Source organism: Pseudorca crassidens, chromosome 3, assembly GCF_039906515.1.
Source record: "Pseudorca crassidens isolate mPseCra1 chromosome 3, mPseCra1.hap1, whole genome shotgun sequence".
NCBI lineage: Eukaryota > Metazoa > Chordata > Mammalia > Artiodactyla > Delphinidae > Pseudorca > Pseudorca crassidens.
Window position 1 is genome coordinate 81,857,224 of NC_090298.1, and position 12,336 is coordinate 81,869,559.

At 40.8% G+C, this 12,336-nt stretch overlaps 1 protein-coding gene across 1 annotated transcript in view; it reads right to left on the minus strand.

The window, feature by feature from the left end:
* Positions 1–11,320, minus strand: part of ST8SIA4 (ST8 alpha-N-acetyl-neuraminide alpha-2,8-sialyltransferase 4) — a 107,167-nt gene extending 95,847 nt beyond the window's left edge. Inside the window, exons 1-2 of the mRNA XM_067731324.1 lie at positions 10,856–11,320; positions 4,266–4,397 (exon numbers count right to left, since the gene is read on the minus strand). Of these exons, the coding sequence (XP_067587425.1) occupies positions 4,266–4,397; positions 10,856–10,968 (245 nt within the window). The 5' untranslated portion in view covers positions 10,969–11,320. The remainder of the gene's footprint in view (positions 1–4,265; positions 4,398–10,855) is intronic.
* Positions 11,321–12,336: the final 1,016 nt, after the last annotated feature.

A 12,336-nucleotide genomic window follows, 5' to 3' on the forward strand; every position in this document is an offset into this window, starting at 1 on the left:
ACAAGCACATGTGCTGTGGCAACTAAAATTTAATCTAAATGACATTGTTGACTCCATCAGCAAGTATTGTGAGGCAAATCTTACAGCTGGAATGCATCTCAAGTTGAGAAACAAATTAGGTAGTGATACATATATTAGGAATCAGTTTTTGCAAACTTTTGACTCCAGACAAAAATCAGTGAATCAGTTCAGTTGTTACTGACATAGTTTACTAAAAAGAAAAAAAAAAAAGTTTAAGAAATGCCAAGTGTTTCATTATGCCTACAAAAAGCAGACAGAACACAATTTTTTGTCTCAAGAGATTATTTCTGCAAGGCAATATGCCTCGAAGCTCTGAAAAAAACATAACCTATAGCTTATTAGGGCTTCTGAGCTAAGGGTCTTAGCTGTTATAGGAAAAATATTCTAGTTAGTATTAAAAGAAAAACCCTGAGCACAACCAAATGAAAAGGCAAAATTGTCTCAAAAAAGCTTGAAGAAAGCACTTTTTAGTTTACACCTCAGACAGACATTTGATATTTGGCCCAGCATTTGGTAATATTGGATGAATACTATCTTATATTATTTTAGAGCAAAAAAGTCAACTTCTCTGTACTTCATAAAGATGCATTTTAATAGTATTCATTTTTAGTATTAAACAATAGTCTTCCAGAAGATTTATCTCATAATAAGAGCTCTGGCTCCACAGTCAGGCCTGGCTTTGAAGCTTGACTCTGGGACTAACAAGCTGTGTGACCCACGACGTGTGCTATTGAATTGTATGTGGACCTTTTTCTAAAGTAAATCCATGCAACAGCAAATTCTTTTTGACAGGTGAAGCACATATAAATTTGCAATTATGTTTAGTCAACCTGCAAACCTTATCTGGTTAAGAACTTCAATATATGATGACACTAAGAGTTGAAAATATTTTTGCTGACTAATTATGATGTGCTTATTCTGGTCCTGATGAGTAGCTGAGCTCATACATTTCTATACATCCATATCTGGTACTGTATGTAATTCTTTATGTTTCTATCCAACATATGAAAAATGAGGGGGAAAGAAAGAAACAACCCGAAGATGAAAAAAGTCAAGTCACAAGTGTTGGACATGACTAGATAATTTCTCAGTACAATGTTCACAGATATACTCACAACATCTGATACATCTTAAGTGTATCATTTCTTAGCTTACAATAATAAAGAACTACTACCAATAACATCAAGCCTTTAACCAAGCTAAGTAGTTTAATTGTGAAGTTAGCTGTGGAATTCATGAACTTCCCTATATCTTGATGAATTTTCAAAGTACAATGAACTAATACATGAAACCGTCTCTCTCAGACAACTCCCCAGAGGTACAGTTGTTTGATGAATATATATGAATCAATTCTTGATGTGCTTATGAAAGCGGCAGAGTGCATATAGGGCTGGAAGAATCAGTAATAAGAAAGAAAATCATGTCTACACATATAGGGAAAAACAATTTATCTTCAGTGACTGTTTCACATTTTAATGCAAATAGATAAATAATTTATTAGGAATATCACAAGTGCATTATTAAGTTTAATGAGATTTTTTAAATGAGAAAGATTTGTAAGCAGAGTTCAATCATGTAAGATCAAAAATGATTTGTTGTAACATCTTAATCAAAAGCTTCAAAGTAGAATTTTGAAAACACTTGTAAAATATGCCCATACCCACTCATAGACACAAAATAATGTGGTTCTTCATAAATGCTATAGATGTGGGGAAAAAACAAAGGAAAATAACCAAAATACTTTAAGATTAGTTTCAAGTATGACTTAGAAAGAAAGCTAAGCCAATAATCAGGTATTTTTATATTCTAAATTTTTTATTATAGGTGTCAAATTGATTGATACTTACTAGTCACTACAGCTATAGGCAATTATAATTTTTATGAACTGTTTGTACATTGTACAGTAATGGTTTTACAAATTATTATTTCCTTGTAAGGAAGTGACAACTTTGTATGTCTTATTCAATATTTGCTCACTGTTTTACTGTTTACTTATCTGTTAAGGAGAACCATATGAAGAGTACTAACATTTCATTCATATTATTAGCTGTTATAATTGAAAATAAATCACCCTCAAAGATATGAATGCAACCCTCATTAATTTGTAAAGTTGCAATAATAAATTGCTTGGGTCAATTTATGTTACTTAGCTTGAATATCTTAAAAATAGCAATAGATATAGCCTCATGCACATCTATAGTATTCATTTTTTCATACATACTAGGAAGGCATGGCCAGATATATTGATTAAACTATTGTTAATTATGTATTTAATTTATTTATTAGACTTTATCTGATATATTATTTAGCATGGCTAGATATATTAAACTGTTACAATTTCTTACTTTACTTTACTTTCTTCCATTACTTTCCTTTACCTGATCTACAGAGCCTTACATAATTGACACCTTTCTTGCCAAATCATTCAAACTTGAAGGTTCTCTTTCTAGGCATCCTCAGAGATCAAATATTTTCTTTTTTAATCACCCATATTTCTCTCTTTCCAATCTACTTCTAAGAAACATAAATCCTTACTCTGTGCTAAACTCAACCACACTGTATTTATGGCCCCATCTAGTTCCATATCCTGTAGCTTTTTCCTCATAATTATCTCCTCCCTTACAGGGTTTCTAAATTCAAATGTGGGTATAGGAGTATGAGTTAGTGAGGAAGACACTAGGTAGGTATCATGAGAAAAGGGAGCTCCAGGTGTAAAACTGTCAAACTGGAGAGCTCGTGGTTAGTGTTGGCTTCGGCCAAAGAGTTCTCAGGAGGAACACAGGTCCAGAGTTGTCACATTTTAAAATTTCTTAAGAGTATATGAAAATCTGTACTTTTATAAGGAATCTGCTAATTTTTAGTACTGCTTTAAGTTTCTTTTCACCCAGTTGAAATAAATATTGCTTTCTGAACATATTCTACACAGAAGACACCAACTTATAAACTCTGTCAGAGTTGCACTACATCACACGCTACTCATTTCACTGTTCTTGCACTCTGCCTACAAATACACAAAGTTCACCCTAAACTAAAAACAGCCAAACATACACCACTTGACATTGCCATGGTTTGATTCCTGTCTCCATTCCAGTCACTTTGAAAGCTTTAAAACAAAGTAGTCTAACCATTCCTGCATTTCCATGGCACCCATTTCTTTTTAATTTCCAGACATTCTTTCAACTATATTTCAACATGTAGTGAGTGCCTTTGCTGCAATGCATTCTATGAATTGCGATGCATACTCTAAAGATGAAGGTAGTAGACTCTTCCTTAAAGGGGCTTATAATCTACATTATACATACGTGTGATCCAAGAAGTGAGGAGGTAGAAACCCCAGCAGATCAGCAGCTTACCCTCGTAACCACTAACCTACTCTTACAAAATCTGTGTGTTCGTATCCAATCGTGGAGTAATTAGCATTTTGCCAATACTAGAAAAATGCAATGATTTTATTATGTAGAGGACGGCTGTTCTCTTGAACTTTTTTAAAGAGTTCTGATTTACTGAAATGCTGATTTAAACATACCAACCAATAGAGCAACGTAACTATAGAGAAAATGATCTGCTTGCTTCCTCCATAATTAGGAAGGTCTGGCCCTAACTTTCTTATTAGAGAATTATAATTGAAGAAAACAAAATATAATGGATATATGTAGGCACTGAGTTTGATTTCAAGAGCTTATCTAAGCGAAAATACCAGAATCTTACAGAGAATAAACCTGTACTCTAGAAGCCTTATTTGCTAATTGTTACCTATTTAGGGTATAATTATTGAGACTTTTATTATAGGAGCACACATAGAAATACCCCTTCATAGAATAAGTCAAAATTATTTATAATTGTTGGCTAAATGGCAGTTGAATAGGCTCTACTTATATCCAGTGTGAGAAAACACAAGATCAGTATGAAGACTTTAGAGAAGTTAAAGATAATTCTCAAAATATACGTCCATCCTGAGTAATAAAGAAAAGTGTGTTAAACATTAGGATTCTGTCGAACATTTTATTTCATTAGTATAAAGACAGTATATTAAAAACTCACATATTCATCCTTATATTTCTGGCTGTATAATGATTTCAGTTTTATAGTTTCACATCCTTCAGTGAGAAACATTAACAGCCTGTTCATTCTTACTAAAGTATTCATACTTAAACTATAAATCAAGCATTCAATATAAGTTTGCCAAGCCCAATGTATTCTAGAACATGATATGAAATTTATTATGCCTTATTAAAGAAACTCACCTTATCTCTAGGACCAAAGAGGAATTGATTTTCCAACCTTCTAGAGAATGCTGGAAGACTGAAGAGCCAGACTTTCGAATGATTTTATCCGAACTATTGACAAGTGATCGACTCAAACACAGCTCACCATCTCTGAAACAAATCACAATGGCAGCTTTGTGAAAGTAAGAAGCATTTTGTATAAACAGCATAATACATAATTTGATTTAGGTTACTGGTGACAACTTGTAGATACAACTTTTTCTACCTGTTAGAAGAAGAGGTGTAAGCATGATGAAAGGTATTATAAAGATTAGGTGAATATGACTTTATCAGGAGAATCATTTACACTTATTATTTTACTTATTATTTTTGAAATAAAACTTTTTATCCAAAGAAAAGACCTTTGTAGTATTTCAGGAAAAAAATTCTCATCGCAGTTCTGTTCCCCTTTAGCCCCTCCCTCCCCTGCTGTGCTTAACAATAGAGACAGGATGTTTGGCCAATTCTCCTGCATCTGGGTAACTGTGACTCCTAAGATTGTCACAGAAGACATACAGACATAATGGAAAGAGCTTTTGTTTTGGAGTAAGAAGTCTTTGAATGTCAGGTGATCTGGGCATGTTTGTGATTCTATCACTTGCTAGCCCATATGTCCTTTGACAATATTCTCTTTCACGGTGGTAAAGCCACCGTGACTTTACCTTACCTTGAAAATTGCAAAAACATTATCTAATATGCTTTGACTTTGTGAGAAGTGGAGCTCTGCACGTGAAAGTAATTTATAAAACACAATTGAAGTGCTAATTCTAAAATTACATTGGTCTCAAAACATCTCAACAATGAGATGCTTCCCTGATAGTTGGTGGTGGGGAGATAGAGATTGCAATGGGGGGAAAACTCATTCAGTAGCCATTATTACTGGTATTTTCTGTTATATCAAATAATTAACTATGCTATCCCCACCAATTAATAGCAATAGGCAAGTATATCATGCTGCATGCTACTAGCAGGGGTGTTGGTGGTAGGTGACAGACACCTATGATCGCATTTATACCATTAGTACCTTTATAGATGAACCTCTTCATTGTTCAGTAGACTATTCCTTGGTACTTTATACAAGTAAACCCGGATTCAGAGAATAAAAAAGCCACCTCTCTAGGCATAGTCCTTTCAATATCTGTATTTCATTACATGTCACCTCAATTTTTTAGAATCTCAAAAACATGGTTAAAAAGTAACATGACTAGGGCTTCCATGGTGGCGCAGTGGTTGAGAGTCCACCTGCCGATGCAGGGGACGTGGGTTCTTGTCCCGGTCCGGGAAGATCCCACATGCCGCGGAGCGGCTGGGCCCGTGAGCCATGGCCACTGAGCCTGTGAGTCCGGAGCCTGTGCTCAGCAACGGGAGAGGCCACAACAGTGAGAGGCCCGCGTACCGAAAATTAAAAAAAAAAAAAAAAAAAAAAAGTAACACGACTATTTGCTCAGTCACAAAGTCTAAATCTGTGTTTATTATGTAGGCAATCCTCCCCTACTATCAATGGAAACATTGCCTGTGCAACAGCTGCTAGATGAATTCTGTAATTGGAGGCTGATAGTTTGGTATTTTGGTTTGCATTCTTTTTTAAACATGTAGTTCCAATTTGAAGCAACTCAAAGCATCAAATGCAACTACTCCCTGTGAAATTTAGAACTCTATAAAAATTAATATTTTAAACTGTCCTACTGATGAAAATGATACACTTGCATGCCTATGCATGGCTAATCATAGTCATTTTATAGAGGTCATTTAGGATGCAAGGAAACATAGGGTGCAATTACTACTCAGTAGCCCCGAGTCAATTTTTATATTACACGTCTAATGATAATAACTATTACATATGAATGAAAATGTGGATATACGGAGTTAACCTTCACACTTTTGGAGATACGCCTTCAAGAGTATGGACACAAACTCTCACCATTTCTAGGGGTAGGGACCTTCCCCATCTTCATCTTGTTAATAACTAACTGTCCTGTCAATATCATCTTTTTCTAACCACAGATTGCTACAATTAAAATAATTACTTTCACCACCAATAAACTTTTACAGAAGAAGTAAGCTGGCATTTTAAATATCTGTGGGAGATTGCTTTACTGACAGGTAGATAAAGATACATTTTTATAAGGCAGAATGATTGCTATGATATTGTATGGAGGCTTTTCAGAACCTCTAAGATTTAAAAAAAAGTGCTTTAAAAGTTTAAATCAGTTTTATATTAATGAAATGCTACCACATTACTCTGCTCTTTGAACTGGTGATAAGTCAAATTTCAGACTTTTACCACTGGAAAGAATTTTGAATGAAAATAGCTTACAACTAGTCACACTTCTTGAAGTCAATGGAATTCATGTGTGAGAAGGCCAGGCTGCCAGCAACCTGAGGCTCTGGAGCAAATTTCTTTGTATAAGGTTAAATGAGTCCCAAGGGGTTTTTCTGCTTGTGACCTTGGTAGTACTCCGTCTGGAATAGGCTTTTCCTTCCTGTGAATGCAAGGCATGAAGGATGTTGCCACCCCCTACTAGTTTCTCATCCCAGATCAGAGACGAGTGCTAAACAGCTGCACTGAAAACATTTCTCTGATGGGGCTGTATACAGGAAGATTCAACACGTACTTCTAAAGGGATAATTACACAACATATAAAAGAAATAAAGCAATATATATTATAAAGTATCCCTGCTTATATCGAGCTAAGAAAAACCCAGTTAGATGGTCATCTATGCGATACCAGTGACAGAAGCTAATCAGCAGTTATATTACTAGTCTTTACAAATATTTTTCTTTTAAATATGAGTTGCCAGGCATCACTACAATTTATTCTATTAATTCTGAAGTACATAACGCACAAGATTAATTTTCGTTCATGAAATTAGGTCCCCAAAAGCCCTGCAATGAACCCCACTGTAAGCTCTTCTTGACTTGGCTTTGGAATGAATGTGTTCCCTTAGGTTAAACTTTCTCTTTAATATAAAAATTTAAGTCATTTAAATGAAAAGAACTTGCATCAAATTAAGCCTGAACACAAACAGCAGGCAATTCTGTGTTTTCATTCCCTAAGTGCCAAACAACTAAAAATAAAGATGCGATGTACTACCTTAACTTACAGCCTATGGCTTTTAGTAGAATTCCAAATATAACATATGAAGTAACATGCAGATTCTGGTTTCCTGAGTTACAAGAGTGTGTTTCCACCCTAGAACAAACTGGAACTACCATTGCTAACAGTGATAATACTCTAAGTATGAATGCTTATCTCCACTGTCACTTCTATCATAAGTTTCAGAACTAATACTGCTGATCATCTAGTGAGACAACCTAAAGTACACAGTCAAATTAAAAATGAAATCTGTAGATAGTAAGGAAAGTAAGTTAAAGTGTCATTTAAAGTCACCCAGGAAAACAGTATGTAGCAAGTTTTAAGGAATAATAATCAAAGCAAATGTCTATTTGGTATTAAAGTTTGTTACACTTTCAAATACATTATTTCATTAAATGCGTATACCCACATATTTTTACCTGTAGGACCCTTAAGTTAACATATTTCTAATTATACCAAAGAGCACACAGAGCCAGTAAAATTACAGGCCAGTTGTGAGACAAGTGCCATTTTTCCCATTAAGAAAAAAATATCAATTAAGAATAGACCACTTCATACCCCTAATGCCCTTTCAGTTAAACTTCACTAGTCAACAGACCAGGCAATTGATAGGTTAGCTTCGAAGGAAACAGTTTTAAATGTCCAATTATTACTTGACCTATTCTCCAATAATTCCATATTACAAATATGCTGCTAATATTCCTCTGGAGAAACGAGAATGTGGATGGTTGGTAGGAAAGCTGGGCTGCTGTTCTTTTTCCTTCTCTGTGGAATGACTGCTCCATACTGCATACAAGAACCTTGTTACACTGACTCTAGATGGGGCCTCCAGTGTTAAAACGGAGGCAGGTCGAATAGATAAAGAAACTGCTGCCTATTGCAAAATGGTAGCAGGGAAGCTAAATATGAATCTAGGAGGATGTTCTAAGAATTGAATCCGCCGCCCACTGGCAAGGCACGCAGTGTCCCCCAAAAGGTCAGGGACTGCCGTTTACCTCACTGCTGATGACTGGCCTGGGTTCTGAGGCCAAACCGCCACTCTAGTTTACTCATCTCAAAACGAGTCCCTCCACGTGGCTTGGGTAGAAAGAGAGTCAAGGAGAAGAAGGCCGTTTGATGAGTCAACTCCTCCACCAGAAGCACTATTCTGGAGTTGAAACGAAATTATAAACTGGTATCACAAGCTTTTCCTCTGAACGTTTCATGTGAGGGAAAAGCGAAACAGCGCTCAGGGGGAACTACCTGTCCTCACGTTGCCCCCGGCAGCGCCAACCCCAAGGGCTCAGGGAAGAGCTGGCGGCGGCCGCCTCGACGCTGCGGGGCACCGGGAGACGCGCGCTGTCTCGCCTGCACGGCCGTAATTGCGGGATTTAATTAGGAAGGAGGAGCCCGGTTGCCGACTGAGCAGCAGTTATTATTATTATTTTTATTTTTAAAGGGGGCCTGATTCCTGCAGTAAAGGCTTCCGCGTCTCCTCACTCATTCTTCCACCCCCGCGGCCAGCTCTCGCAGAGCAGCAGTTGCTCCGCCGCGCACTTCTCCTTCTGTTTGATGAACCCGCGCCCACCCCGCGCAATCTCGAAGGAGCAGGGAAAGCAGGCTCAGCCCGAAAAAGGTGCAAGAGAATCCCCTCACCCCCAGCTGGCCCGACCGCCGCGCCCCTGCCTGCGCCCGCCTCCTACTCCTCCTCGGCGCCCTGGGCAGCGCCCACCGGCCGGCGGCGTCCAGGAAAGGCCACGGGAGGAACGTCGCCCGGGAAATGAGGCGCATCCCAGGTCGGTTATTTGACCCGGAGTACTCGGGATACGCTCCTCCTTCCTGCCGGCGGCTAAGGGAGGCCCGGAGAGGACGCCTGGGTGGCGTGTGGCGCCTCCTCTCGCCTGCCTCGTCCCTCCCACTCTCGCTCTCCAGGGTTGCCAGCCAAGGGCCCGAACCTCAGAGTCCTGGCGAGGCTTGGCCGCTTTGTCTGGGCTCAGGCATATCTTCGGAGCCCACCAGCCGGGAAGGGAACAAAGAGCCTCGACCCCCACGCCCCAGCCTCCGCCTCTCCCCCACGCGCCGGTTCACCACCTTCCTGAAGACCCCTTTGTCTGCCTGGGAAGCACAGGTCTCTACCGGGGGTGCCCACACCCCCGCCCAGAGTCCTTCTTTTCTGACAATCGAGCTAGGCTGAATTTTCAACCCACCCACTCCCTGTGTTAACATCATACAGTTCGGCGTTTTTCCCCCCAACATAGACCATTTAGAGATTTGTTGATGAATAACAATCAGCCAGCCCATCCCTTATTAGCTTTTTCATTCTCTTCCAGTCGCTTTCGACTGTACTTCTATGTTAATTTTCTATAAAATAACAATTTCTTCTGTAAATTTAAGCCGGCGTCTTGCTGACTTAAATTCTCATTACTTAGGGAGGAGCAGGAATATTAAGTAACGGAGTGCATTAAGTTTGTGTGTGTGTGCACGCGCGCACACGTTTTAGCAGTCCTGTCCACCGCCCACCCCCGACCCCACCCGCCCCAACGGCAAGGGTTCTATCTTGGTTTTCATAAATCTTAGGGAAAATAAAAACCAGGCTGGCATCTCTGCCAGTGTGGAGTTTCCGATAGCGATAGCAGACGCCTCCGGATGAGGCAGGATTTCCGAAACAGGACTTTGAACAGAGTTGACAACCAGGTTCACATCCTCAGAAAACGCTTCCAAGCTATGTAAGCAACACAAAGTTGCCACCACCTCCTGGGTAAACTTCAAAGACACAGAGGCCAGGGGGGAGGGAGGAAGGAAGTGTGATATTTAGAGAACTTACTGGGGTGGAGGAAGATTCTGAACTCATCTAGACAAACTAAAGAGCAGAAATATAGTCTGTGTGAAGCTACAGCACCCAGTTTCCAAAACTGTAACCATGACGCCCATGGGTTTTACCCACGGACAGCAAATAAGGAAGTATAGTTGTTTGACCTGGAGTTTCTAATCAAATTATGATACACAGATCTACCCGACAACAAAGAATTGTAAAGAAACAGAGGAGACACATTTCCTGCTTTCTGAGCTTTAACTTCAGCCTTTCAGGAAGCCAGCTTTCTCTAGTACCTCCCTAGAGTGATAGGGCAGAGAAAGGAAGGGCAACCAGATGGTGAATAAAGACATCTAGATTGAGTTCTGCCCTGGGACTAAAAGGACAAGGGCACCCATTCTTTGTTGACACTTCTGCAGTGACTTCTTTGGCGTGCGAGCCCCAGCACCAACACAACTGTCACTATCACCGCACAGGGCAAGTTGAACTCGTACTGAGAACCCGCTGTAGAGAATCACACACACCTCAACAACAGCCTTTGTTATTTAATTCACGAGACTAAACACTCACAAGCTGACATCAACACAAATACTACCCCAACCCTCACTCTGTCGTCTATATTCACATTTCATTTATGGCTTGACTTTTTATCATATCCTAAAATGAAGCTTTGCATTTACCCGATGAGTTGCGTCTCCTGGTGCTCTTCAGTTCTTGCTATTTCTTTTGTTTTATAAAAGATCAGGAGCAGACTTATCGTGCAGATCGTCCACCTCTTCCTAATGGAGCGCATCTTGGGTGCCCGGGAAAGTCCTGGTTGCCCCAGCTCCCTCACCTTCTTTTCATATAAAGGCTCCGTTTTGGGGAGATGTAGTCGCGGGGAGGGGGGGAGGATCTGTAAAATGGGAGGAGAGCGTGGAGCTGGGATCTCAGAAGCAGGTCTCGAGGGTCCTCTGCGGCCAAGCTCCCGCTGGTCCTCGAGCGCTGCCCAGCGCACTCTCTCGCGGTTCCCGCCAGCCCTAACCCGGTCGCTCCTCGCCGCCTCCCTGGGGCTCAGGTTTTTTTCCGAAGAGACACCTTGTACATTGGAGGTGGCGGCCGCTTCTGCAGCCGGGTTCGGGGGCGTCACTGGCCCTTCCCTTTTCCTAGCATGGAAATGATGAACAAAACCAGCCAATCACGGGACTCAGGGGCGGAGGCTGCTGTTGCCTTTCGTCGCTGGCGGCTGCTTGGAGAGTAACGTCGCCGGCCTTGCCTGAACTGTGCAGAGAGAGGAAGCTCACAAGCCCACAGTCGTGTACAAACACACGCACACACACACGCACGCACCAGTGCTCGCACACCGTGGGAAGAGAGCAGCGCACTAAGAAGTCAGGTCGCCCTCTCGGGACACCAAAGCGTTAGCTCTGTGGACAAGGAAGCACCGAGATAGTCCGTATCAGCGTGGAGAGGACACCTCAGCTGGGGACAGATCGGAGATGCCTGCTCTATCGGATAGAGCTGGTGGTGGGTAGTAAGAGGGGTACTTTCTTCCAAGCGTCTTTGCTAAATATACACACACGCGCGCGCGCGCACGCACACACACACACGCACGCCCTCTTAAGTGGAGTGAATGCGGGGAGGGATAGGGAAGGAGTTTATATTCCGTGCACCGCTCAATCCGGAAAGTACAAATACACACGCGAGCAGATCAGCCGATCGCCCACTCAGCGTGGGTGGTGGATGACGACCCCGACTCAGGATTCTGCAGGAAACAACTGATGACAGAGGTGTCATTCGGAACTTCATGGATATTTATGTGACTCGTTCATTGCCATTTGGAAACTCCTCACGCAGGAGTCAAGACTCCAATCCCACTTGAACTTCCCTGCTGAGAGACAGGATTCTGAGAAAAGTAGGACCTCCTTTTCAAATGCAAGTACACCTATACACACACAACACACACACACACACACACACACACACACACACACGAAGGAAGGAAGGAGAAAAGAAATGAAGGAAGAGAGGAAGGAAGAAAAGAAGGAAAAAATGGAAGAGCCAGCTTTTCTCTGAAAGTCTTAGTAATGTGCATTTAGCCTGATTTTCACCCTCTCCTCCCCTTTACTCTTTGTTTTTACTTCTATTGTATTGTGTGGCAGGGGCACTTTTCCCGTCCTAG